Source organism: Anser brachyrhynchus (assembly GCF_964034855.1).
Source record: "Anser brachyrhynchus genome assembly, chromosome: 6".
NCBI lineage: Eukaryota > Metazoa > Chordata > Aves > Anseriformes > Anatidae > Anser > Anser brachyrhynchus.
The window spans coordinates 13,726,109-13,753,981 of NC_137700.1; the positions used below are offsets into that span (position 1 = coordinate 13,726,109).

General features: G+C 45.4%; 1 protein-coding gene across 2 annotated transcripts in view; it reads left to right on the forward strand.

The window, feature by feature from the left end:
- The window catches only part of LOC308197435 (uncharacterized protein), an 86,960-nt gene that overhangs the window by 15,233 nt on the left and 43,854 nt on the right, over positions 1 to 27,873 (forward strand). Inside the window, exon 1 of one of the 2 annotated variants that reach the window (XM_080597880.1) lies at positions 9,371 to 14,456. The exons of the other annotated variant lie outside the window; for it this stretch is intronic. Within the exon in view, the coding sequence (XP_080454006.1) occupies positions 14,177 to 14,456 (280 nt within the window). The 5' untranslated portion in view covers positions 9,371 to 14,176. Of the gene's footprint in view, positions 1 to 9,370; positions 14,457 to 27,873 lie in introns of those variants that run through there. 2 annotated transcript variants of the gene reach the window in all.

Here is a 27,873-nt window from a genome sequence, read left to right on the forward strand (position 1 = left end):
GGACCACTCCACCCATTTGCCATGAGAGCCATTGGCGACCTCACCAGTGAGGCAATGGAGGTAGTGCCAGGCTTCTGCACAGCCGAGGAAGGTTCGGGGAGACATTCCTCAGGCCTTCCCTGCACAGCGTGGTTTATGGCCTTGGACACAACCAAGCAGGACCACGGTTCCTTTTGGACCGATCATCTGATGGCAGTGACTCAGAGAAAGCTGTGCTGTGGTGTGCCTGTAAGTCACCCCTCCTGCCTGGCCGGGCAGACAGGAGACGGCACCTAGGGGAGGCACAAGTATTTGGCAAGTGCTAAACAGTGCAACTGGTGTCACCTCTATATTACACTTTCTAATTACAAATCTCCTTAAGCCCTTATAGCTTTATGTCTTCAAAGTGCTGTGTGAATAACTAATTAAATGAATTAATCATTAATCCACCTGGCATAAAGAACAAATGTTCCTTTGAAGTGATAGGGCATTTCCCAGCTCCTCTTTTATTACAGAGGAGGAGAAGGCGACTAAATGGAGAGGCGCATAATTGGAAGGACCTTCGCCGACTTGGCTGAAGGCAAGTCCTAGTGCTTAAGATGCTTCAGGACCTATAAAGATGTTTCCTTGGCATTCCCTGGCAAAATAGAGTCATCTGTCATGTTCCTGCAAGGCAGCCAAGTCCTGCAAGGCAGCCAGGTGGGGGGCACGACTGCTGGAGCCCTTCCAGCCGGCAGAGCTGGGACCTGGTAACCACACATTAAACAGCTTCTTTAGCCTTGCCTTGTTTTTTTAGCCTCTTTTGAAAGCACAAATCAAGCTGGAGCATGGTTCCAGGTTTCCACAGAAGCCTGGGAAAATCTGTAGACAAGCTTGTTGCAGTCCGGACATCTCGTATGCTGTTTGTATCCTCAGTAAACGCGTGTGAAAGTGAGGATATCTGTGAATGTGAAAATGCAGATTTACAGTTCCATGCTGCACTCGGCAGAGTGGCACGTAACTTCATATATCTTATAAAAGTTTTGCTTTCAAATATATTACGTTTGTCAGCTGGGGCCTGACATGTTTTACCTGTCTTTCATATCCCCTGTAGAGTCAGCTGCTGGGCTCTGAATCTGCAGCCCCGCAGAGCACTGTGTGTGGGAAGCTGGGTGGCAGCTTGCTCTTATTTTGGTATTTGTTACCTACAAGTCCTGACTAAAGCAGGATAGCTGGGGTTAGTTGGTCCAATGTAACTTTTTCCTCTCTTTGTCTCTGACTCTAAATTCTATGCCTATCCTTGATAGTGTTTCTTTTGGCTTCTATTTGTGTGTTATGTACACTTGCAAGTGCACATTCTATTTTTCTCTTTCTGTGGTGTCATTACACCAGCGGGAGTGATCCTGGACTAACAAAGGTGTGCAAGTAATTCAGAGGGGGGAGGAAAAGAAAACAGCATAGCCTTGTTGAAGAGATGTGTACCCCACCAGTTACCCCACTGATGCCCACAATGTCATTTGTGTAGTGAAAGAATCCAGTTTGAAATGGGAAAGCAAACTTCAGTTGCGTGCCTGCTAGGAGTTGTTATGAACAATGATGCAAAGGAAGAAGGATTTCAGGTACCTTGATCATGTCTAGCTAAATCCTTAAGCTCTCCAAAGATACAACTACTATAACACTGAGAGGTTTAATCATAAAAATGGCTTTTAAAACACAATCTCCATGTTTAACTGGAAAAGAAAGCTGTCAAACTCATGTTGACTGATGCTGAGGCAGGGCAAGGAGCTTGGTGGCAGTTATAGGGGGACCGAGACGGGCAGGGATCAGTTCTGCTTCTCCTTCCCTTGTGTGGCTCCTGTTGCAGGGCCCAATGCAGGAGGGCTGCATGGACTGAGGGAGCCGCGGTCCGGCCATGTGCAGCCACTAGGGAGGTGTGGTGTCAGTGGGGCTCCCGAATCACTGAAGTCTCTGACATCCAGCCTAGGAGCCGCCTGTGGTTCTGGAAACCGCTTCTCCTGAACCAAACAAGCTGCCACTAGTAGGGACCTGAATTATTTATAATTTATTTCTTAAATTGATAAACATAAATGCAACCGTGTCTGGGACGAGGCAGGGAAGTCACCATACGATAAGACCAGTACCACACAATAGCCTCTGACAAAGAAAAATGCTGTCATTTGAGATAACAAAACACAGACCCTTTAAGGAAGACAAAGGACAGTCAACTGAACATATTTAAATTTTGCTTGATGCGTTATAGAAGTGACTCCTGAAGATCTCTGGGCTGTCAGGATTGATGCTAGGTTTTCTAGAGGGCTCCCCTTAGAGGATGGCTCGGTTAGATGACTAACGTTGCGGGATATCAGTCTCCCCTATCTGCATACAGACACAAATTACTGCAAGATGCAGAGAACTCCCTGATCAAGCTAAGCAGTAAAGCATGGGGATAGATGACCCATCTGAAGTGAAGCGCTGGTCCAGAGAAGCGACTGAGTCAGCTTGCTTGAGGTGTCTGCAGAGATGCACTCCTATGGACTCCTTTGAATGCAAAACCCCTGGAAGTTATACTTCACTTGTTCTGATTTCCTTTTCCCTGGCATTTCACTGTTATTTCTTTTTACTCGTAGTATTATTCTGACCTGCCACCTGCGGATTTTCTGAATCTTGAACAGTAGCTGTGACTTTGCTGTGGGAACTCTGAAACTCATTAACAGAAGGCTTTAAGCAAATGTCACATCGCATTAATGTAACTCTCGGACACTAGCTCACTCTTAGCTTGGTCCATTCATCTGAGCAGAGCTTGAAATACCTCCTTGCTGCATCATAGAGATGTTCTGATGAAGCTGATTACTTTTGTCTGCATTTGTTTTGATTGATAACTCAGGCAATTATTAGCATTCTGCACACAGCAGGAGCTTTTCTCAGCTCTTGTCAGCAACAGAGGACAGTGGTGAAGGGGAAGGGAATTTGTAAGCAGCATACTCGGGAAAATAACCTACAGGGTCTGAAAGTATTAATGAGAAGAAATGCTACTATAATTAGATGCTGTGCATGTGTATGGTACATACATATTACATTATGCTCGGCTTGAGGTGCAGCATTGGAATCTTGCAGTAATCGGGATGAAGATATCTAAGGTGTGCTAGCAGCCTGCCACAGCATGACTTGTATCTGCCTTTACAGGTGGAAGGAAACAGAGAACAGAGCTTTGGCATTTTCACAGATAGCCCTTGAATCCTGCGTAATGGCTCTTCCTGGACCACCTGTTAATCCTTCATTTATTATAATGACTGCAGAAACAGCCAGGAACACTAGTGTTCTGCAAAGGTTGCTAACATTACCCTCAGAGCTCATCAGAAGGGTATATCTTAAAACACCAGGCTGATTGGTAGAGGAGCAGGAGGGTGGGAAGGAGGCTTCAGACCTCCCCAGTGTACCAGGGGGTACCCTGCTCTAGCATTGTTTGGCATGCTTTGTGCCCTGAGTGTCTGCACAGCCTCTTCCTCCTCCTCCTCCCCCCTGTTTACACTGGAGGCTATATCCATCCCCGATGCCAACACTCTGGCAAATATCTATTCAATCATAGTATCAAAGGAATATTAAAGTCATCGTGGCAGAAAACTGAAAAGCAAATAAACCCTTACTATGCTTGATGTACGGCTCTAATAGTTTGAATTTCAAAGCAAGCTAATATCTCTTGACAATCTGGATGCCTGATTTGGGCCAGGAGTCCCATTGAAAATATCCCGAAGTTCCTAGACCACAGGAACAGCAGAGAAAAATTAAAAAGCTATGAATACATAAATAGGTAGATGGAAAGCATAGCTCTTGATTCCAACCTCCAAGCAGTAGACTAAGCAGGGATTGTGTTTTCTTGGCTATGGCAGGCATGCACAGTAAGCAGGCAGGAAATGAAAGAAGCACGATGAGTTCTTCAGGGGTTTTGAGCAACTGCACAATACTGAGGTTAATCCCGAAAGAAAGTTTAGCTTTATGTTACGACTGGACTGACGTTTGCTGCTTTTTGTTTAAATTATGGTCCTGCTTGTGTTATTGAAGGCACAAGGTCAGCTGAGAGGTGGCTGTAGCCAATGTCTACCTCAGCTTATTGACTGCCCAGCAGCTCCAGAGCATGTCCCAGCTAACCATGTGTAATGCACAGAGCTCCTGGGCCTCACATTCAGTTTCTGCCTGCTTATGGACTTCATAGTTTCCTTCTCAAGGCAGATCGGGGCTTGAGGGTCTTCCAGGACTCAGCCTGGAGCATGGGCTCTGCCTCCTGTAAGCACAGCCCTGCCACTGGTTTGCCATGAGATCTAAATCACCAAGACTTAGTTTGTTCTTCACAATCTCTAACCCCTGTGGCTGTGGGAAACAGCTGTTCTCACTTGAACCTGTGAAGTTCACTGCCATAGATACTGCTAAAATCAGTCTCCAGTTTCATGGAGTACAGTAGGATTTAAACCTGCAGTTTGGTCCACGCTGGGGCTGACTTGCTCAGTTATGTCTGGAAAGCTCTTGGCCAAATGCACTGGATATGTGTGTGTGTGTGTGTGTGTGTATCCTCTCATTTTCACTTGTATAGCAAACGGGTGGTAGAAATTTTTTTTCTTACTGTTTACTATTTTTTCACATGACATGGCACAAATCCTGCCAGCATTTGTGACAGTTATGGAAAGACATAATGATACCATTTTCGTCGTGTAAAATCCGGGATTTGTATTTAGGGACATGAGAGGTGGTGAAAGGCACGTCCAAATGAGGAAGATGTCTGAGGTCTTGATGTTCCTCCATGGTTACTAACAGGATTACACCTGGTGGGCTGTCAGCCCAAAGCTAATGAAAGGGCAATGAGGATCTTATCACAAACAAGCTTGTTTGGGGACAGGGAGCGAATGTTTGTCACTGGCCTGAATTTTAGGGGACTCAGGTGACAGTTTGAATGAGTCATTGATGTGCCGTTCCACTAGGGAAATTCATACAGTCCACCATCAATTTCCCTTGACGTTTACAACCCTCATAGGGTTTCTGGTGTTGGTTATTCATTACCAGGCAAAAAGAATTTGATTTTCATACTCCTTAAGTGAGACAAAGTTGGAGAAATGAATAAGACAAACAAGGTCACCTCTTGTGGATGGTTTTGTTAGTTACTTTCTGTGCAAGTGAAATGGAATCTAGTAGCTGGTTTTCTTATTTCATTGCATCTTTACTTTGCCTCAAATTAATGTGTTTTTTGAAATCAATATAAAAGAAAATAGGGAAGAAGCTAGAAAAAGGCACAGTTCCCTTCAGAGGGAGCATTAATCTAGTGATGCACAATTGCTGACTTCTGCTGGGCTTCCAGCTCCACAGTTCGGTATTGATATGTACTCTTTTGGCATTAATACTATTGTTAAACAGCTGTTACTGGGGCTTTTCCAAAGTGGGGTCCTATGTGTGCCAGAGTAGGTTTCTTTACGCTTTTACTGTGCTATGGTTAATGATACTGCGTGAAAAATAGTCTTTGGGATGACTGCCCAGCTCTGCTTAAATGTGACCATCTCAAGGGGAAATCATCATGTGGCAGCTCTCTGGATGAATTTTGTACCTTCTAGTGAAGTATGAAGCATCTTGGTATTAATTTAAAGTAAAACTGAGTTGTATTCTCCTGAAATGAGAACTTAGAAGAAAGTTCTTAGGGACTTTTTTTTTTTAAATCTTTCCAATTTTTTGAGAAGTTCCTAATAAGTCACATAAGCCAGAAGATTCTACTCTCACAGAGATGTGCTGGGCAGTTACCTAAAGAGAGAATTCCTGCTAGGATGCACTGGCTAACTAGAGATTAATGGTGTCAGTAGGCACCTGATAAGCATAAGTAGCAAGCAGGTGGAGGATTTTTATTTTTATCTGAACTCTACTGAGAAAAGTCACAGGAAAGAATTCCTGTTATCCACTCCACAGTTGTCCTGTAAAACCCACCTTTAAACTGACCTTTTCAAGTCCGTTGTCAGTTTGCATAGGTCCACTGCGAGCTATTCTTCCTGGCCTGAGTTGTATGGAGTGATGTCTACAGATTGGTGTTTGCCGTCAGTGATCACCATGTGGTAGTTTGTGAGAGGACCGTGACTGGAAAAAACACGTTCTAATCCTAGTCCAGGGGACATCTTGTTCGGGCAAGACATCTTGTTCGGGCAATCTGGCTCCAAACCTGGTGCGAGGGCTTCTTAAAGAGATCAAAGAGAAAGAAGGAAATACGCTTCTTCAAATCATAGCCAATGCATAATCTGTTCGTGCCATTAGATTTCTCTTAAAGCTAATCCTCTTTCTTCCTGGTGGCCTGAGAAAGTACTGGGAGAGAGGTAAGGAGAAGGAAACAAGAACAGGAGGTGGCGTGGGGAAAGAGAGGAGGCAGCTGATGATAGTGTTCCTCTACTGCTATAGATAGGTTGGGATCTCCCATTAAATCCACTGTTTCGAAAGCAAGAATGGAGAGTGTTGTTCTCTTGCAGATGGTCAAGATTGCAAGTCCCATTTAGACAAGGAAGATAGGCTCTGCTTTAAGACACAATAATCCTTTATGGTAACCTAAGGGGACTTGATGACGAGAATAAAATGTTCTTAAACACCAGCCTCTCTAGCTTTGTGTGGAAAGTCACAATGGAAATTTCTGGTGTTTTATGTGTGCAGGCTAATACTTTCTAACGTGTCCTATCAGCAGAGTTTAGACAGTGCTTATGCAGAAACCAGAATTTATTGGAAGGTATTAAATTTGCCTACTTTATTGAAAAAGAAAGCCAGGATTTGGGTTTATTCTCTTGATGTACATTAGGGGCGAATAATTAAGAGGAGGAAAGTATGTGCTTCAGTAGATACTCTGTAATCAAAAGGGAAACACTGAATGGTAATAAACCTTTATTGATTTGGTATAACTTAAAAGTGGATGTCTTTTAGGAACAGAGAAGAACTAATCAGATCTACAAGGAACAAACACATGGAGACTTGATGATTAGGGTTAGTGGAAATAAATTTGCATGCAGATCTGTTACAAAGCTATGAACAAGACTGAGATCAATAACTTGATTAATTTTATTTTTATCAATGATAAACTACTTTCCTTTTTTTCCCCGCTACTGCTCCCTTCCCCTCCCTCCCCAACTTCCCCCCACATGCACACACGCACTCCAGACTACTTACTCTAAACTCTGGCTGTGCATTGGTATCATACTTATCATGCTTTTGAATCTGCTTGAAGCACTTTTGAAATATCTTTGAAGTGCAATATGGTGAACGTTTAGAGGGAAGCAGCTGTCCTCTGCAATATTTTTTGGATTAAAGTAAAATGGGGTAATGATTTCTCCTGATATGTCAGGAAAATACTAGGAAGTAAAAGCCTTCCTTCAGCTGGAATACCATGCTTCATGAGGTGGCTCTTTTTGACAATGTCGGGCTTGTGCTCTGCTGGGTAGGATCAGCGTAGATGAAGATGTGCAGATGAAACTTCCACGGGAGCTTGTGTGTTCATTTTGAACTTCTAATTTTTCTTCTATCAAGCTCTGTTTGTTAAACAGAGTTTAAATAAGAGACAGAACATCAAATAACTGATCGCAAACACTAGGAAATTAAAAGCAAAAAGCGCAATCACATTTCAGTTCATATTTCCTTGGAGAGCCTTTAATTTTCCCATTCAATAAGACATTGCCTGACCCATCCCTTGTGCAGATTCATAGAAAGCAAGGCTTGTCTTGGCATCTCTAGTTGTTCCCTGACTGTGCTGGGATGCTAATTCATATTGGATCAATATCAGCCCAAAAATCATCTTTGCTACCCCCACCCTGGAAAAAGACCGATAGTTTTCAGGGAAAATGGCCCACAAAGAAAGAAGAGGAATGATTTCTGTGTATTCAGTTATGTCTCTTTCGTACCTTGCAAAAACAGGAATGGTATCTAAGATAGTGAACAGCGGGATTTAAGTGACAGTGCTCTCCAGAGAAATGCAAAGCGACATGAGGAGCAGTTGGATTTGGTACCTCAGTTCCTCGGGCTGTCTTTTCACTTACTGCTATTACGAAACTGTCTTCTATCTTCCAAATAAGCAAATTGCTTTGATCTGAAAAGTGCCAGATAGTATTAGGCTTTTCTTAGGAATTAATCTAGATAAAAGAAAGGCTGCCTCTTTAGGCAAGGAAGTCTTGCATCTATAAACTACCACTCCTCGTTCCATGTGGAGCGCTATAAAATGAATATATTGCTGATAGCTTTATATTTTCATTTGCTTACACAGCAGTTACATCCCAGTGACTTCCCCAAATTGGGTATTAATGATTTACACTCTGCAATTTGTATATCCATTTCGTTCAGCTGGACAATCTGAAAAATCAAAGACTACGCCTTGGCACTCCTAGGATTTTCCTCTTGATTTACTGGCGGGTGCTCAGCGCAGCCTGGTTTAATGGCAGTCAGTACAGAAGGCAAGGCCCGCTGCAATTATCAACCTAAGGCAGTGTTCACGGACAGCCCTGCAAGTAGCAATGGAGAGGAGCAAGCTGAGCTTGGTCTTGAGACTACAGAAGGCATCAAGCCTTTCTGGAGCATCCTGTGGAGCCTCAACAGGAGCTGTGGGGTGCTGGGGAAAGATCTGGAAGGACAAGGGGATGTCTCATGCTGGCAAACCCAAAGTGGTTACTTGTGCACTGTGGTGCTGGGGAAGCAGCACCATCCATGTCCACTCAGCTCTTACTGGTTCATTCTCCTAGTTTTCTTGAAAAACATTGCCCTTACTGCACTTCTGGTGATGTGGCCTGTGGTCTTCTCATTATTTCCTGGTGTTATTTGGTAGGGAGACTTGGCGTGGCCTCTGGAGGTTTGGAACATGCAGCTGTTGTGATGGAGCCCTTGTCTCGGTGCTAATGAGAATTCCCGAGTCTGAGGTTACTGCTTGGAGAAATGGACTGGTGTTCTCTTTTTCTTTTTTCCCTCCTCTCTTGTAAAAACTGCCATCAGTGCCTGGAAACACAGAGAAATGCTGCTCAGGTTGATCCCTGAAGGACAGCAGAGTTACCCGTTGGTCTCTTCCGGTTAGGCAACCAGGACTAAACAGGTCTCCTGGAGGGCTTCTGCTCATTGTAATGAGCTGGGGGAATTCGCAACAGGGGCTTCACTAGGCCAAGCTTTGCTGCTCTCCTACATGCCTCCATCTATATTCCCATGTAATCAGTCCAGCAGTCCATCCGAGGTTTTGGGGGGTGTTTCTCCACTGCTCTCCCTGGCATTGTTTTCTGCCGAGAGCTCTCAGGGGTGCCGCAGGCTGCAGCTGGCCACGGGCACAGGCCTGTGGGAGGTGGGCAGAGTGTAGAGCGAGGCCTCCCTTGGCCTCCTGCCTCCCAGGAGTGTATCCCCCATCCACCAGGCCACTGGCTGTCATCGGGGGGGGGAAGAGACTTTGTGTCCTGTACAACTGGCCAGTGAGACCTTGCATCTCAATGGCTGACTGCTTAGCCTCTGTTACAGTGGGTATAACCTGATTCTTCTGCTTAGGAGCAAAGAAAGGTCTTTTAGCTGGAGCTAAGAAGCAAAAGACCTTCACAAAAATACATATATATATAGAAGAAAAGCTTCTTGAAATGCCATGTGTCCCTCTTAGTTAGATTGTTTGTACTTTCATTCACTGTGTCCTGGAAAGCCAAGTAACGGAGCTGCTGAGAATGAACAGAACAAATATCAAAAAAAACCTCTGCATTTGACTTTTTTCCCAGTGTGATTAACAAACAGCTTTGGTGCTGAAAGTTACAAGAGGTTTCTGGCAGGCGTGAGCCTCCTGGGCTCACTTCAGCACTGTGGTTGATCAGAGAGGAGCCTCCTCCCTGCTGGAGAGTTGCTTTCCTCCTGCAGTCTTCCTGTGAACCCTCTAGACTTGTTTTCCCTGCAGTCAACACTAAGCTCTGTTTTCTTGTGCCATTCTCCAAGTAGAGATCTTGCTTCCTCTTGGCTTTAAATTAAGCACCAAGTGCTGCTTTCAGTCCTTTGGACAGGTTCTGACTTCAGCGGCTTGTTCCCCTATTGGTTCAGATACGTGCTGTTCTCTGCTTCTGGGCATCTGTGCTCTCAGGGAATCCACCACTAAAAAGGAAGGCGGCTACGTCCCAGCACTAAGGCTCAGCTCTTGCCTGGCTGGGCAGTGTTGGAATGGGAAAGGATAATTACATTATGGGCTCCTCTGCAGTCCCTTGCCTTACTCCACATGCTACAAGAAGTGAGGCAAGGAGATGACGCAGAAACCACAACCTACAGATATTAGCATTATTTGTATGATGATAGAAAACAAGCAGTCCTTGCAGGTAGCTGTGCCACCACTTTGTGAGCATCAGATACAGTGGGCATGGGATTGTCCCTTCGCTTTCCAGCAGCCCTGCTGTCCCCAGTCCCTCTCCCGTGGCTCAGCCCAGTGCCAAACTAGACAGAGATGATTTCTGCGCTTGCACAGCTTGTGCTGAATCCTCAGTGCAGAGTGATCCAGATATCACTGGAACAGAATACAAACTGATAATGATCCCCTCTATTAGTCCATTTAAAGCAGGTCAAAAAGACCACCTAATTGCCATAATTGCCTTCTGGCACTGCCTATGCGACAAACCTTTTGGCTGCACGTATGGACATGTGCTCAACAGTAGGCATTCCTGTCTCTTTTAACTGAGTTCAAGGATCAATACCTCCGTTTCATATAGCTGCCACCTGCTGCAGCTGTGTCTGGTCACCGAAGGATCTTGATCACTGATCTTACAGCGCCAGTGTGGTCACTCTGCCTTTTCACACTGCCTTGCCAGTGACTTGCTGTGACTGGAGTGGCCTACAGAAACCACGCTGCTCGCAGAACAGTCCAGCAGGCAAGCTAAGAGACCAACCGCCTCATTTAGCCCCTGCCTTGAGGCAGGATGAACTGAAAAGAAATAAAAATGTGTATGATATGTTGATTCACGGGAAGGCTAAATGTAATGTCTGAATAATCGCACTAATCCAAGTGTTTCAGGGCCTGATGCTGTCACGCCCCATCATGGCACGTCTGATGTTATTTGCTGGTGGTGCCACTGAGATGAGCGAGGCTGTCGCTTCCCCACGTTCCTCCCCGTCCTGATGTTCGTGATGAGAGGACAGGACAGGGTGACTCGAGCTGGGCGCTCAAGTGCTCAGGTCATGTTTAGCACTTCAATGCGTGTTCTTGCTTGCACCTCTTCTTGAGGACAGGGAGGGACGTGCAGGTTTGCATCCTGCTGTGGAAATTCCTTGCTGCTCCAGTGTCCGACGGAGCTGCAATGCAGCCCGTAGCACACTGCCATAAATTACACGTCATCGTTTTAATTAGTGCTTAGGGACCTTTAAGCTCAGAGTCCTTGTGGGCACCAAGGCAGCCTCCTGTCGGTCCCACCCCGCTGCGCTGAGGCAGGAGGGAGCTCTCTGCCCTCTGGGGCTGGTGTGGGACCCGCGGCCTTGCAGTGGCGTGCGGTGCCCTCACGGCGTGGTGGCTGGGAGCCGGTGGTGGGGCGAGAGGCGGTCAGGTGTGCGCCGTGCTAATCTCTGAGAGCCAGATGGAGGGGATTTCGTGTCACAAGGCATTTTCTGGGGATCAAAGCGGTTTATCGAAATAACTTATTTTTACCTTTAAATGAGAAGAAATGCGATAAATGTTAAAATGGCCCTTAATTCATGAGTCTCATCTCCCTGGGGTGTGATTAGCACAGATAGCCGGCTCTCCCCGTTGCTTGGTTACGCCGCACGGAGCGGGCTGGGCCCTCATCTTCTTTCTGCCTTTCCCGAGCAGAAGCTGCGCGCTGTGCAAGTTCAAAAAGAGCGTGGCAGAGCGAGTACCTCCAGCTGCGCTCCCGGCCACTCGGGCGCCAGCAGTGCCATGCGCACCGTGCTCGCTGTGAGAGGAGAGGGGCTGGTTCTGCTCGCAGGTGTGAGCCAGCAGGTGCTCTGCTGGGGGTAATGGCATGAAGCGGCGTGGGTGAGATCGGAATTGCGCCCGAAAGATTGATCCTTCAAGGGAAGTAATTTATTTTCATTAGGAGAGTAAGAGAGATTAGTGTCACAGTGGTGTGATAAACTTAAAAGGCCCTGGAAGAGCTATCTTTGCTCCTTAAATAAACGTTGATTGTTTTGGTTTTTTTTTTTATTAAAAAAAAATATACATCTTTATGCTGTAAAACAGAACTGATGCAAGGAGCTGTGTACTCGGGGAGCGTGCTGGGTGTCTTCTTCCCCTGCCCTGCACTGAGGGCATGGTTACGTGACGTGAGGGCAGAGCTGCCCCGTGCCAGCTGGTGAGAGTTGCTGCGTGCGGTGCCGCTCGGGCACCGGGGGGAGGAAGAGGAGGAGAGGAGATGGTGGCGGTGTGAGTGGGCACATCTCCTACCCTGCATCCTGTGTGAGCTCAGGGCTTTGTTCACTCTGGAGATCTCCTGCTGACTGTGTGAATTTGCACGCATCTGTCACAGCTTGGTCTTACTGTCCAAATGCTTACTGAGATTTGTCCTGAGAACACGTTCTTCATTTGTCCTGAGAATGCTTTCTTCAGTACATAAAGGTCTCATAGGAATGAAGGGAGGGGGGGGAAAAAAAGTTTTGCCCCAAAAAAGTACCTGAATTCAAATGGTTTTGTAAAAATTCTGTAATGCTTGACTCTAAGTATGTGTCTGGGTAGTGAGAACACTTTCCTTAGGAGACCTCCAATACTTATTGCCCACACCAGCTATGAAGCCTGTAACAGCAGCTTTTTAGTCCTTCTATTTCATGGCTGGATCTTCAATTAAACCAAAATTAAAGGAATATAGGAAGGGTAATAAGCATGTTAGTTAATTCCCTCAGAGTAAGATGGGTTAAAGATCTTTTTTTTTTTCCTTGTATTATTTTGGTTAGTTGTTGATACCGTTTTTTAAATTATGGTTGGTTGATTTTTGTTTTTTTTTCTTTTTTTTTTGGGAAGAGGGCACAGAGGAAAGGCCTGCAAATAATATTTACAGCAGTATTTGTTCACAGTAATTTAGCAACGTGTATGAGAACTTCAGCTCCCCATGTTAAGTGGGGAAGGTGAGGGAATTGCTGGCAGAAGAGGGGATGCTCGAGAAGTGGTAGCATCATTGGTAGTAGGATTGGTGCTAGGTTTTGGATGGCAAACAAAAGGTGCAGTTGTCTGGCAAAGGGGAGCTCTAAGTACTCTCATTCTTCATTAGCTCTGAAGGGCTGTGAGAATTAGCAACTGTTCTCTTCAGCTGTGAGAGTGTCCCTGACACCACAACTGTCACATGAACTGGGAATCTCTTCTGCAAAGTCCAGAGCGAGTTACTTCAGGGAATCTCGAGATGGACAGTTATCTTTTTCCTTCATCTGACCTTTGACAGATGGTAATTACCAAAGCAGTAATTCCAAAGCAGCAGACTTACAAGCTTCATCACTCGTTTTCTGGTATTTACAAGTATAGATATGCTCCCACCTCAGAATACATTCTACTTATTCTCACAAACATTTAATGTTGTGATTCCTGCTTTTACCATCCTTGTATTTAGATAAGCAGCCAGTCTTCCTGTGTCAATATATAACTATATAATTTTCTGAGAAAACAGTTCCTTTCCTGACTGCTTATTAATACGGAAAAAGATTCACTTTTATCCTAGGGAACTAGACGTTCTTCTGTGGTTACCTATAATAGTTAAGCTATTGCATATTTAGCTAGAAATGCATAAGGACAGCAGGTCTCATTTTCACTTAAAATATCTCCAAGGCACTCATCAGCAGGCTCCTTGGTTGAGAGCTTGTGCCTGGTTTTCAGCTGACGAGCTAATAAACATCCAGCTATGTGGGAATTAAGTGGGAATGAAATGGGCTGACTTGGTCCAAGTGGATTTTAAATATTCATCGCATTAAGTAGGGACAAAGTCTTCCTTTTCAGAGATTTTTTTTTTTTCCATTTGATGTCAATGCATCCAGTCAGGAAGGTAAAGACTAGCTGTATAGGATCATCAAATGAAGGGAGAGAAGGAAAATGTATGCCAGTACATATTTTTTTCATATATGGAAATCTATATATTTTTGTCTTTATTATGGCTTAACACAGCGACTTCCTGCTTAATGTGGCAGAAAGTATGGGTCCTGGAACGTTCAGCGTAGTGTTAAAAAGCACAATAAATAGTTCATAATAAACAACTTACCTGGGGTTAAAGACCACTCTTCTCTGACTAGGAGCACCTGGATGAGGCCAGGGTGCCTTGCTGCCTGGCCGCAGAGCCAGGGGCCATGCCCAGAGCACTTCTCCCACCTGTGCCCAGAGGCCCTGGAGCAGTGGCCTCCCCACAGGCACCTGTGCGGCTCCTCTGGGATGGGGGTACACAGAGGGCACTGGGCTGGGTCAAAGCTGCTCTTAGAGGAGCAGCAGAGCCCGAGGAAGCGAGTGCCTCCAGCTCTGTGCTCCATCCCTGGAGGCATGCACAGCCCAGAGCTTGTCATCCACGCTCATCTCCAAGTCCCCGAAGGTAATGTGTCTGGGGGAGAGGGGAGGATTAACATCTTACCACCACTGTAATTACAGCCCAAGAGGCATCATTTTGAAGCTAAGTGTCCCCAGGGATAATATGCATGCTATCCAGCAAGCATTTGGCTTGCCTTCATGAGGAAAAGTCCTTCAGGATAACCTGTTTGGTCAGAAATGGATCCACAGTGTGAGTACATCCTGCAGGTGGGATCATGCCTGTCTTGTATCTTTTCTGAGTAACATCAATACAATTTGAGATGCTTTTAAATCAATATGGATGATAATTAAATATTCTATTAAAAAAAAAAAAAAAGGAAAAATTGATTTTCACCTGGAGGAAATTTCAGTAAGGTCAGCAGGGGGACGGTGATTAGTAAATCAGCTTTTGTTCACAGTTTACAAAATCTCTATCACAATAACTTGGATTTACAAATCCAGTTTTCCTCTAGGGAGAAGTGGCAGTCAGGATCTTCTGGGAGAGGCAGTTGGCTCTGCAGCTTATGTCAATGAGCATTGATTGACTACAAAGACCTCTGCTGATTTACACCTGCCAGCAGTCTGGCTTGGGAAATTGCTTTGAGACACCTCTGTCTGTAACCTTATCTGCTTGTTGCCTTTGAGACCACTTGGTTCAGGCTGTACAAATTGGTGTCCTTCCTGCCCCGCACAGCTAGTGAAGACCCTGTGGCGCCTTTTCTAAATAAGAAGCTGTTCCTGATGGCCCTTGGTAAAAACATACCCTCTGCTCCATTGGTCTTTGGCTAATGTACAGCACCCACACCGGTTTTGCTGCCTGTTTGCTACTTCCCCTTTTGGCAGTGATGAGCAGGAATAGGCTGCCCAGCCCTGAAGCCCTGACACGAATAATGGCTTGCTACCTGTAAGACTGGGCTTATAGTTTCTCCGCTTTCTGACCCCCATGAAGATGAGAAGTGCCACCAGCCACAGAAGTGGTTTGATGAGGAGGGGAGGTATGATGAGCTGTGAGGGTCTCCCAGGCTCCTACATCATTTTAAGAGTTACAGTAAAGAGTAATTTCCTGCTGGGTCTGGACATTAAGGCCATGTGCCTGGAGGAGGAAGATCTGGTCAGACTGGCAGCTGCCTTCTTGGGATGGTTCCTAAGCCCTGATTTCTTCCAAGGGGATGGGGTCTGTTGGGTTGTGTTCAGTCCCCGTGAGCCACACTCAGCACAGCCCAGGGCTTGCAGCTAGTGACTCTGCAAGCTTGTGCAGCTGCTGGTAACAGGATGCTGAGAGCTGTTTCTGACCCCTTCTGCTGTCCGAGGAGATTAGCAGAGCAAATGGTGATGATTGCACGTGCCAGTCTGGCCGTAAGATCTGGTAACTCATGCAGCAATGAAGTTAGTTCTCAGTTTCCCTTAGATAGTCGCATAGGCAGGACAGCCACAGGATAAGCAAGGCATGCATTCATCAAACAGAATTTACAGATCTGTGAGAATCAGGTGAAATGACCCAAGTCCAGATTTTTATGAGTGAGCCTAAATATGTCCTGTTCTGACTCACCTTTTCCTAATGGTTCCACAAAACTCATCATACTGCTGTTTTTTCCTAAAACAAAACAACAACAAAAGTCATTCTCCCATCAGTTTCAGTGCGTTTTAGATCTCGTGCACTCCCTCACCTAATTAGACAGAAGTGGTTCTGGAGAGAAAGATTTCTTTTTATCCAGGAAGGCTTATAAAACTGAGAATCAGTAATAAGAAAGTAATAGGTATCAGCTGCAGAGAGTTCTGTGATTTATGGAGAAATCTGAATGAAGCCCCTCCCTGGATTTGTTCAAGGCCAGGCTGGATGGGGCCTTGAGCAACGTGGTCTGGTGGGAGGTGTCCCTGCCCATGGCAGGGGGTTGGAACTGGATGGGCTTTAAGGTCCCTTCCAAACTAAACCATTCTGTGATCCTATGATTTAGAAGTTTAGAGGTGTCATGTCTCCACCGTTGCATCTTCACAACATGGTATGAATGTCAGAATACTGCATACAAGTTTTTCTCTAGAAAGTTTGACAGGTGAAAACTCTAAATGAAATGCTTTTAAAACAGTACTGATGGTAGCATGGAAAATAGAGATTAAAGAGGAAAGGTGGTGCACTCCTTGGTTTTTGTTTTTGTGTTTTATTAACTGGCTTGGATCTGCTGACAGTAGGAGATGTGTATAAACAAGCTTGGTGTAAACAGGGAAGCAGAGTAGGAATTGCCTCTGAAGGAGGAGCTTGGCAGAAATCCCAGCCACAGACTATTTGAACCAACTGCCTGTGCAGCTGAGACTTGAATTAACACTAATAATGAATACTAGATGGGAAAGCTGTGCTCCAGTACAGTGCTGACAAACCTGCATTTAAACCCACAGTGCGCTTCTCTTGCATAGCTCTGTTGGTCTCTTGACGACTTCTTCCCTGCGTAACACACCCTGAAAAACGTCTAACCTTCCATCCCCCAGCATATGTGTGCTCACCACTCAACAATTGAAAAGGGGCCTCTTGAAGTTCTTTCAGCCGAGCTAGACGCGTTGTTCAGCTTTCTGAAGCACTTGGTGGCCACTTGAGAACCGCAGCTCCTGCATGCAGAGGTGGGCTCCGTGTGGGGCGAGCAGGCTGGGGTAGAGGGGCTGTGCCCACCCCGGGCTGGGGCATTCTGCACCCTCTTTGTGGCACAGGGGCTCATTGAATTTCAGCGGCTGCTCGCGTGCAGCAAAACCCCATGCAGCTCCTGGGGAGTTGTGTTGACTCCAGTAGATTTACGCTGGTGTAAATCAGGAGCCAAGTGACAGAAGAAGGCCATATGTTCTCCTGGAGTGCTGATTACAGGGGAAAGGAGCTGGATCAGAAGAAAATGATTGCACCCAGATTGTTTTCAATGTGTTAATGACTAGCTTAAGGCAGCAAATAAAAACAGAATCAGAGGTGATTTATATTTATGTTGAAATCCAAGCGGGTCTGGCCCTAGGCATTTGCATTTGTCCCTGTCTGGCACTGTGGCTGACTCCAGACCTCTTGAACTGCAGGAAACTGCTGAAAGAGTGAAATGAAAGCTGACTTGTATCTAAGAGCCTTGACGCTATCACACACAACATAAAGGTGTGCGTATGGGAAGAACTGGGGGGCAGAGGAGGAATGGTTTATTTCCCATGCACAGCAGTGCTTTCCATGAAAATGCTGCTCTCAGCTCCAGAGCATGAGCAGTGTCAGGGTAATTGGCCATATGCACAGCCAAAACCAACCGCCAGCTTGGGCAGTGTGTTGCTAGAAGGAAAAAGCCCACAGCACAGAGCCCCTTACAGGAAGGCTGGTCACAGCTACTAGAGCAGGAGATGGAGTGTTTGAGACTGCATGAACTGGTATATGTTAGTAGGAGAGAAGTATTTCCTTTCTGTAAGCAGGCCTCACCATTGCACATCTCCTTTCTTCAGTGGCAGGAGCAGCTCTACCTGACTCTGTGGCTGTCTCTGACTGTCACAGCTTTGCCATCCAAAAGTTTAGTTCCACTTATGTGACCGGAAAGCCTTGGCCTGGTTCTTTCTCTGGAGATGAGCCAGAGCACCGTGGTCATTGCATCAGCACGTGGGTCTCAGTTCGCCCTGCATGGGTATGTCAGTGTCCTTCAGGACCTTGAGGCGTAGAAATGCTTTCCCCCAGGGTGGGGAAAGATGGCTGAAACCCTTTCTATACAAGCAGCAATGCTGTAGCAAAATCATCATATTAGAGGAATGTATGCTTTACCCAAAGGATATTTCCTCTTGTATTCAAGGTCACACGGAAGAAATACTGAAGCCTATTCCATTCTTCCTCGCCCACTCAGCAATGTGCTGTAGGTGTTCGGTGACACGCTGAGTTCATAGTGCCATTTTACAGCTTCTTGTTGGTGCATGCAACAGCAGAAATCTCATTCATGGATGACGCTGATTGTATCGTAGATATTGATTCATCAGTCTAAGCCACGAGCATTAGTAATGAGTCTTTCCTACACGGTTCTTTTGATGGCTCTGATGTCTGATACCAGTGCAGTAGGCTGGCCTTGTCTGATGTAGGGTGGGTGGTCTCGATGGAGTGTTGTTCAGCTGAGGCCCCTCTGTGGGGCTCTGAAGGATAGATGTGTGGGTTTAGAGTAGGTGTTCTACTTCGAGGGGTTTCTTAATTTCTTTTTCCAACAGTTCCCATTGAAATGCAACTGTCTATTATGAAAGGGCAAATAATTTCAGGGGGAGAGAGTGGTAGTTGGGATACATGGTTGATGTTTGTTGTTTTCAACTTGAGTGATTCTTCTCAATGTATGTGTCAATAACTTACTCCAATTTCAAAGGTAAACCCCTGGAAACCAGAGTTCAGGGTGCAGTAGAACGAGCAGTACTTTGGGGAAGGGAAAGTTAGCTGGTGGGAGGTTTGGGGCTCGCTAGTCCATTCTCATTTTGTTTGGGAATGCAGCGGGCAGTGAGGTCTGGGCTTCCTGGTGAGCTGGTAGTAGCTTAGTTTTTCTAGTTTTCCTAGTAGCCGTGAGGCACTTTGGGTGGTTAAGCTTTATGACCTCCAGGTTTCAGAGGCTTAGTTAGAAAACTGAAGGCCATTTCAGGGAAGGGTGGCAGTTTCCTCATGGTACAACTCACACCTGCCTGAGTGGGGGAGGGTCATAGGCATATGCTAGTTTCTGTGAATCCTGTTTCCCAGAGTTGTTTATAATCTGACAATTTCCCTGTGCCAAGAGACTGTTAGTTGTCCTTGGGCTTTTGCAGGAGGACTGAGTTCTTGATGCATTTCTCTTCATTCACATGCTTCTTTCAACTGGTGTACAGTTGTCTTTGTGACCAGGTGAGGAATGTCCTGTGGCAACTGTCTGTTATCTTGAGTATTTAAAAAGAAAAGGAAAAAAAAAATAAATTAGCCATGCAGCAGCCCCTGTCAGGAAACTGGAGGACACGGACTCCAAGAGAGATGTAAGACACAAAACATTGTAAGGGACAGCACCATCTGCTTTGTTGACAGTCACTTGTGCAGAAAGGACAAGGCACTGATTAATTTGTCAAGGACTTGTCTTAAGAGCTGTGAAAAGAAGGCAGATAGGTGTATTCACAATGCGCGGGGTGGGGGGACAACGAGATGGTTGTCAAGACAAGGGAGAAGGGTGATCCGAGCTTTTAAAATGGGGATTTGGATGTCTCATTTGGAGAATGGGACGGAGGCACTAAGTGACACTTAGCAGTGCTGCAAGACAGATGAAAGCTGTAAGTTGTTGCTGAGCAGCAGAACATAAGTACAGATAGCTATTTATGGTGCACAGTAGATATGAAAAAGAAAGTGCAGGCTGGCTGCTAACCCTTGGCTGATATGTTTTCTTCCCTTTTTTTTTTTCTCCTTCCTTCCCTGAATCCTATGAGGAAAAAGTGCTGTGGTAATCTCCACTAATTGGCGGTGTTGCTGCCAGGTTCACCATACAGAGGACTAAAGGAGCAGGAGGGATAAGTGACTGCCAGGGAGATGCGATGGAGGGATAAGACTTACTGGTAGTCAATGGGAGAGCTTTCACAGCTGCAGTCCACTTCCTTTTTTTTTCCTCTGGCTCTGTGTTCTCCTAAAGCCATGCTATAAATGGAGGCAAGTCTTGTAATTAAGCAAATGAAAACAAGTCTAAAGGCAGTTTGGGAATGTCAGCCTGGCTAAAAGGCACAGACAGAATGAGCGTCCCTCAAAGGAAAGCTGCTGAAGTAGCCAGCATCTGTGTTTGTAGAGAAGAATTATCTTCCGACAGTTGGTGCCAGTGCTTCAGATCAAAAGAGAAGTGTGGCCAGAAAGGGATGGGAAAGATCCCAAAATGTAGGGAAGCTTTTTGGAGGGATGACTTTCAAGCAGAGTCCTAACGATTGTATCGCTTCTACTGGTGGTCTAGAAATCATGTCTAAAAGAGGCCTGAGAGATAATAACTGGTGTTACCTGTTAGTCAATTGTAAGTTGCACATTTATAGCATTAATTAGCTGTGTATCAGTGAAAAGTGGCAAGTGAGGAACGCTGACTCACAACAGCTCAGTTCTGTGCAGCTCAGGTCTTAATACCAGTGGAAAGCTTATGGCAAGGGCCTGGTGCAGAACTGAGTCTCATCTGGAGTGGCACATCTGAGGTCTCAAAAGAAGCTCTGTATGGGGGGAGCAAAGAAGGATGGAGGAAATGCTCTCCTATCCTCAGCGTTGCAGATTTGGCAATTAGGAGTAATGCCACAAGCATTATTCCATGCATCTACAGAGATGTACATATGCAAAAAAAAAAGTATAAAAACTCAGTTTTCAAGAACTCTAGGACTAAGGCTTTGTCTCCACAGAGCTTTCTTTAGGACACGTTACTTTCTCTCTGGATGATCTTTGAGTGTTTCTTGACTCAAGGCTTCTTTCCAAAGCATAAGTCGCTCTCAAGACAAGATGCTTTGAAATGGATGTGCGCCTTTCTCAGCTCTAATTCAGTTCAATAGTAGTGACCGTGACGAAGATGAGGAAGGGGAAAAGTACTTGAGAATCTCCTGCTCTGGAATGCTGCTGTGTGCACTGCCAATTGAAGTCAGCATCACGGGTAGCGAGTGGGGGCATTAATCACAGAACAGGCTTAAATTAAAGGAAACTTCCAATTTTGTTGCCAGTTGTAAGGGTACTGGATGCTTAATGAAATGGAGAATTCCATTCTGAACTTGTTGCCAGCACCCTGATGGAGCAACACAGCGTCCTGTCGATGGACAGGCAAGGGGGCCTGAGACATGGATCCCTTTTGCTTCCTCACAAAATCTTTACTGATCTGCTGGTCACGATAAAGGTCTGTCTCAGTCATAAACTCCCACTCAGAATTGTCCTGAAATACTACCCGGGAGCACTGCAGCAGGATTGGCATTGGCTCTGTAGAGACAGACCTCTGCCAACGTATAATTGCAGGATTGGGAGCTTATGTTAATCAGAAGTCTGTTCCCAAATCAGTAGAAACCATGGAAAGACTCCCAGCAATATCTGTGCCTTTGGATTAGGCCTGCATTTGTGCTATTCAGCTACTGTGTGTCAGAGACACTAGCTGCCCAGCTTCGTAGGTTGTGAGATGTTAGTGTCCACCTCCTTCAAGGCTATAGCTGGATGACTTATCGCTTGGGAAAATGTAATTCCATAATTGCTGTGAGTCCTGGTTATTTAAAAAAAGAAATCATTTTACAATTAACTTGTGGTTTTCTTCTGTGTTTTTTTTCCCCAGTCATTTATAGCTCTGCAAAGTCACTGTGAATACCTACCCTTCTAGTATCAGGCACGTTCACTCCTTGCTTACTCTGAACCCCTGGGTGAGTGTGCAAGGCAAGGCATCTGGAAGAATCAGAGCTGCTGTGAATCTGAAAAATCCAGCAGTTTTCTCCCTTCAAACCTTACCCTGCCCCAGGTGGGCTGTGGACAGACCATTTGCCTTGGGATCGGCTTCTGCCTGGTTAATCAGTGCTGAACGTCCTGCTCTATGACAGAGCACTTTAATTCTGAGTTACAGTTCCTGGTTTGTATGCGCGTTCTCTCTGTTCTTAAGCATCACCAAATAGCCTGAAGGGAACGAATTTCAAGAGCATTACTTCTGAACATATTTTCTCTCGTCTACTTTACCATTCTCACCTTCCCCCTCCCCTTCATTGCAGACTCAGGAGTGTGTGTAAGCGCAAGCGAGATTAGTTTCTTCAACCCCCCTTCTCCTTTCTCTCTTTTTATTCCCCATGCTTTTCCTATCACTGTTCATTTTATCTTTGCAAAAAATAATAAATATATAAAGCTGAGCTGAGACAGAGATACGCCCTGCCAGGGTTCTGGTGGGCGCCAGCAGTCCCCCAGGCTCCCCCTGACTCTCAGACAGTGCTGTGCAATTCCTGCTCCTGCAAAGAAGTAGGTTAGAAAACTCCGAGTGTCTTCCTAGACCCCACCGAGTCACAGCAGAAGCGTTCCCATCCTTCATGAAGCACTCTGAGCATGCTCACAGCTGCTGCAGGTGAAGAATGTTGTTAAGCTACCCAGCAGGAGGAAAAGTGACAATGCTGGGCAATATTTTAGAGGCATTTTAAAGTCTGTGCAGTGGATTTCATTCTAGGCTCATATCTTTCTAGACTTCTTCTGGCTGTTGTTTTTCTTAAATTGTTATTATTTTTGCCCCTTTCTCTTGCTCAATGAAATGCTGGCTGGTAAAGTGCCTCATGAGGAATCCCAGATGATAAGCCAATGTTTTACGTGGTACTAAAATATATGGCTCCAGCCTGTGCAGCTGCTTGCTGTCAGGTCCATTACATCCTGAGCATCCATGCCCCCAAGTGATTTTTCTTGAGGCTTCTTCTCATTCATTGCTGGGGATGACAGATACCGCAGAGAGCGGCCGATCCTGGCGGAGGTGGGAGTGGAGCTGCTGATTGATAGTCTGCAGAGGATGCGTCGGCACCGAGCTGGTCTACGGCAAAGTCGTGCCTAGGAGGATACAACAGGCAGCTGGGTTTTGTCCCTCTCTGGGGCATTTTGTTCACGTTCCTGGATAATCTGTGCTTTGTTTTGCCTTCGTACCGGATAATACACTGATGATGGCTAGGGATTTTCTCTTTTCTTTCTTTGCTTTGTTTCTCTTATGTTCCTAGAAATTAGAAAGGAAAACAGCACATTGGGTCACGTGCTCAGTATTCTTCAGACAAATCCAGTTTCCCCTCTGCTGCAGGAGCTATATCCAATTTTAAATCTTCTAGAAAAGTGCCATCGCAAGCAATGACACCTTGGTGCTTTCTGTCAGCTCTTGCAGGGAAGCAAGAGGGGAGATTTTTGGAGCAGAGTTCTCCTCTTAAATATCTTGGTATAACTCAGGGAATTATTGCTGCGTTGCAAACCATCAGTTGATGCAAGATTACAACCAGGGAGTTGCTGTGCAAATGGCACACGTGCATTGTGTACAATTTATTGCTCAGCCTCCTATCTCGGAGCACGCTGTCACCCCTGCAGTCCCAGGGAGGGGACACTCACCAGGCAGCGAGGCGCTTCTTGCCTGGAAAGGTTGAGGGGGTTCCACAAACTTCTGCAGTTGTGCCTGGACCTTGGCTAGTGCAGCAGGGGCTTTGTCTTTCCCATCCTCTCTAAGCAAGGCTGACTATTCAAGCTTGCCTGGAGCTGCACGAGGTGTAATTCAACTTTAGTGCTGGTGCTAAACTACAAGTCTGTTCACGTGGCAGGACTTTTAAATGACAGATGAATGTACTTGTATGAAAACGTTGCCTTATTTCCCTATCCCTTAGCTAAGTGGAGCTTGTCAGGTGAGCAGTCAAAAAGGAAGTTGAGAGAGGAACTGCTATCACAAAACTACCAGTTACAAACCATGTCTGAATTTGCGCACAGTTCATCAGGGGCAGCTGATGACTGAAGATCGTTGTTCAGTTTAAAATGACATAGAATTTGGGCTAAGTTTAATAAGTACCTGGCACCTACAGGTAGGGATGGACAAATGTTGAATGCGGGTCCAGACACTGAACTAAAAACTGTTTTTTTCCCTAACTGAGCAGTAGGACCAAGTATTTTCCTGTCTCCTGCTTCATTACGGCATTAAGGTTTTTAGGCGCAGCACAAACTGCCCTGTCACAGCAGGGTGCTCTGAATGCTGTCGGGCTGCTGGCAGATGCTGGAGTGACACGGTACTGCATCCTCAGCCAGGAGAGTAGAGTCAACAACAGTTGTGTTGGTAAGCCTGGAAGTGCCCTTCCTATAGAAAAACAGCACAGGAGAAAGAAGAAAAAAAAAAAAAAAAAAAAAAAAGCAAATAACACCCCAGAGTGATCATTCCTTCCTTCCAGGTGGGAAGAGGCCAGTGAGCTACCAGGAACACTGATCCTCACACTGACAATGGCAGAGCGCGGGGCTGCCCAAATTAAATCTTCTCAGATGTGGTGTGGATTTTTTTTTACCTGGGCTGGAATGGCTATTTAGGAGAACAGGGGGGCTATTTCCCTGCTCAGGCCATCCTGAGTGCTGCTTTCTTTTTTCCCTTCCTCCTGTCTGAATGTGTTTCAGTAAATCTGTTAGCGTTTCTTCTGTTTGGCAGCTTCAAGTGGCCTGATGCCTGAAGGCCTCCTGCCTCCCTCGCTCCTCGAAATAATAATAATTGAATTTGAAAAGAAAGTTGAGATTGTTTCCTTTCTGTTACAGCTATCCATTGCATCTACTTTGTAATCCAACAATACACCTTCTGCTTTAACTCTAGGTTAGTGGCAGCTCTTAGCATGAATTTTTAGGCCACCCATAATGCAGTAATAAATTGCTGATTATTAAAGAAGTAGTAACACTTATCCAAACTCCAAACACGCTGAATCTAGATTAAGGTATGTGGGGAAAAAAGTAAAGGCTAGAGACTCCTTAACTGGTATGCTTTTAGAAAACAGAATAAAAGTCAACCAGCACCCAATTACTGAAAAAAAATAAATAAGAGGGGCATAAGTGAATATTCAATGTTAAATGATGAAATATGGATCTGGAAAAAAAGTTATAGCCCGTCACCTAAAATAACCAAGGGAGAGGAAGAGTGTGATTGCTTTAATGGTTATAGAAAGAGATGAAAAGTTGCCTTTTGTTTCTGCCACTTTTTCTTTATGGAAGCTTCTGTCCACCCACTTACTGTTACGCTGTGCATCTGTAAAATGACCCTGGTGACCCTTAGCTCCTCTGCCACGCCAGCTAGAATGAGCTGGTCTGTAGAGTACTTCGGGATCTTTCTCAGTTCTTCCTTCCAAATGAAGAGTAGTGTTGGCTTGTTAGTTCTGTATCTTAGGGTGTTTTTTTTCTTCACAAGTACTTCTGAAGAGGAATACAGTGACCTGAGGACTTCCCTCGTTTGCCGGATTCTCCAGTAATCACCTTAAAATGAACGTGATGTTTGTGTAGCCTCAGTGAAGCTTTCGATTGTAGTTAGGAATCCAACTGGAAATCAATTTACCCTTCAAACAGGTGACAGGAGGAGGGACATTTAATTCCTCTCTTAGAAAACGCACCGGTTCCCAAACGCTAGGTGGCTGTAAATGTACAGACGCCCTCAGTACTGCACCACAAGAAACAATTCACATCTCTCCTGAGAGTTCAGCAACACTTGTGGAGCCAGGTGGTCCTTTTGCAGCTGAGATGCACGCCACAGATAATCCCCTTTTCCCTGATTGCAGAATTCACAGAAACTGAATGATATTACAAATCAGAAGCCTCTCTTGTTCTTAAATGACCTATGGTCTTCTCTGCTGTTTAATTGTGCCTAGAAAATGGTGACATCAGTGTCTGGCTGCATGTTTCTGATGCTGCTAACTCCACCACACGTTACAAGGCTTGTTGTTTGTTGGCATGAAAATGTATTTCTGCCTTAGCAGAAGTCCTTGATAACGTTTTTATATTAAAAAGAGGTGTCTACGTGAACAGTGAAGCAAAATCAGGGAGTCTTTTACTGCCGTCAAGGACTAACATTTAGGATATTTCCAAGATGTTCTTTGCTGTGTCACCTAAGACCTACTCTTCATTCTGGGAGAAAGTAGTGAATCAATATACAAAAATCATGACAGGCTTATATTGTTTTTGTTAATTGCACAGATGCTTTTAAATGCAGCCTTGTTAGGAAACAGTGGCATTGCTTTTTTTGTGTGTATGAAGTGAGCATGGTTTCAGACAAGGGATTTAGGGATGTAGGAGTGTGGAATGAGGATATTTTAAACTGAAGTTTGTATTTAAGAAGTCATTCTGCCTTTGGATCTCTGCGTTCCTCTCTTACAATGAATACCCCAAAGCAGTGATTCTGTTCCTTTGATTCTATTTTATGTCTTAGAATTTTTCTTAAATTTCATGCTTATCTAAAGAAATCATAAAAGTGGATTTTCTTAGAAAGGCTCCAGTTTCAATTTCATAGATACACCGAATATTTGGAGACCGTAACTGCAGTCTATGGTAGGGAAACAAAAAGAAACATCCAAAACCAGCCTTGTGGCCTGAGGTTTGATGTGGGGATAAGGAAAAAGGGTGATTTATGTTCTTTGAGTAATTAAGTTAAGAGTGAGTTTTAGGGTTTCGTTTGGAATTAGTTTCGGAGGTTCACAGAATTGTAGGGGTTGGAAGGGACCTCAAGAGGTCATCGTGTCCAACCCCCCTGCCAAAGCAGGTTCCTTAGAGTTCTCCCTTTTGCCTCTGACTTGCCACAGAGAAGTACCAACTTTTCTTCTTTTTCTTTTTTTTTTTTTTTTTTTTGTCTGAAAGAGCAGAACGAGGCACTTGTATTTATTGATAATCTCCTTAACTGAGACACACAGCCTGGTGTTCTTGGCAGCTTGCATGAAAGCCCGCTATAAGACCCAATAAAGAAATGCTCCCGGACTGATTAGGCACTGGATAAGGATTTAGGCCAAGGAGAGATGACCCAAATTAATGTCAGGTACAGGTCTGAGTTATTCTTCCTCTCCCCTTGCCTTTTCCTGCCTGCAGCCTTAGTCCACTGAAGCTGTTGTCTAGGATACAGCCAGACTTACTCCTATTCAGCTCATGTTTTAAATGCAGAAAGGAAGGATGGGCTTGTGGCTAAAGCCTCTCTGTAATGCATGTGCCTGTGTTGCATTTGACAAGTCAGTTGTTGTTTTCAGAGCTGGCCTTCCCTTGCAGGGTGCTGGGGAGGTGCACGGAGTTAGGAGGCACGTGGAAAACACAGCGACAGAGATCGCAGTAGGTGGGGGGCAGAGACAGGCGTCTTAACAGGGTCTGCGTCCTGCAAATGCACCCTTCTTTGTGCTGAGTCTCAGTGTCATGGGACTGGGAGTGGGGATAAAATCTTCCAGTGAGGTTGCTTGCTTCACTTGCATTTAAAGCTGGCTCTTCAAGCGTCCCTTCCTGCCCTCCTGCCTGCTCCTGGGGACACAGAAGCTGCGGGCAGCCTCCATGTGCAGTCCTGGGCCAAAGGGTGCGAGGAGCTGGGGCTGAGGCCATCCGTCTTCAGTGGGTGAGGGTTAGCAAAGGCCTGTGCTCCTACGTGCTGTGTCATCATGGAGCAGCTTTCCCTGGCAGTAATCCTGCAGCTAGCATGCTGGGAACAGGAAGAGCTGCGTTTTTCTGCTTACGGGCCTCTCGAGTGTCCCAGCTGGGTGATTTCAGTGAGGAGCCAAGAGCCCCCTGTTCCCTGCTTGCTTCCATCAAGGAGCATCCTGGAGGTTCTGCTAAGGCAGCTTCTAGTGGGAGACCCTTCACCTAAGGAAATGAAATCTCCTATATTACAGAACCTTATAAAGCTGCCTAAAAGGTGCAGCGATAGGTGATTGATTTGCTGTGATAGCAGAGATGGAGGTATGAGAGATTTCCCCAAAGTTTGTGCATTCTGGCTGGATACCTAGGTGCTTGTGCCAGCCAGCCTTTCCTTCCCTTTGATGCAGTCGTTTTC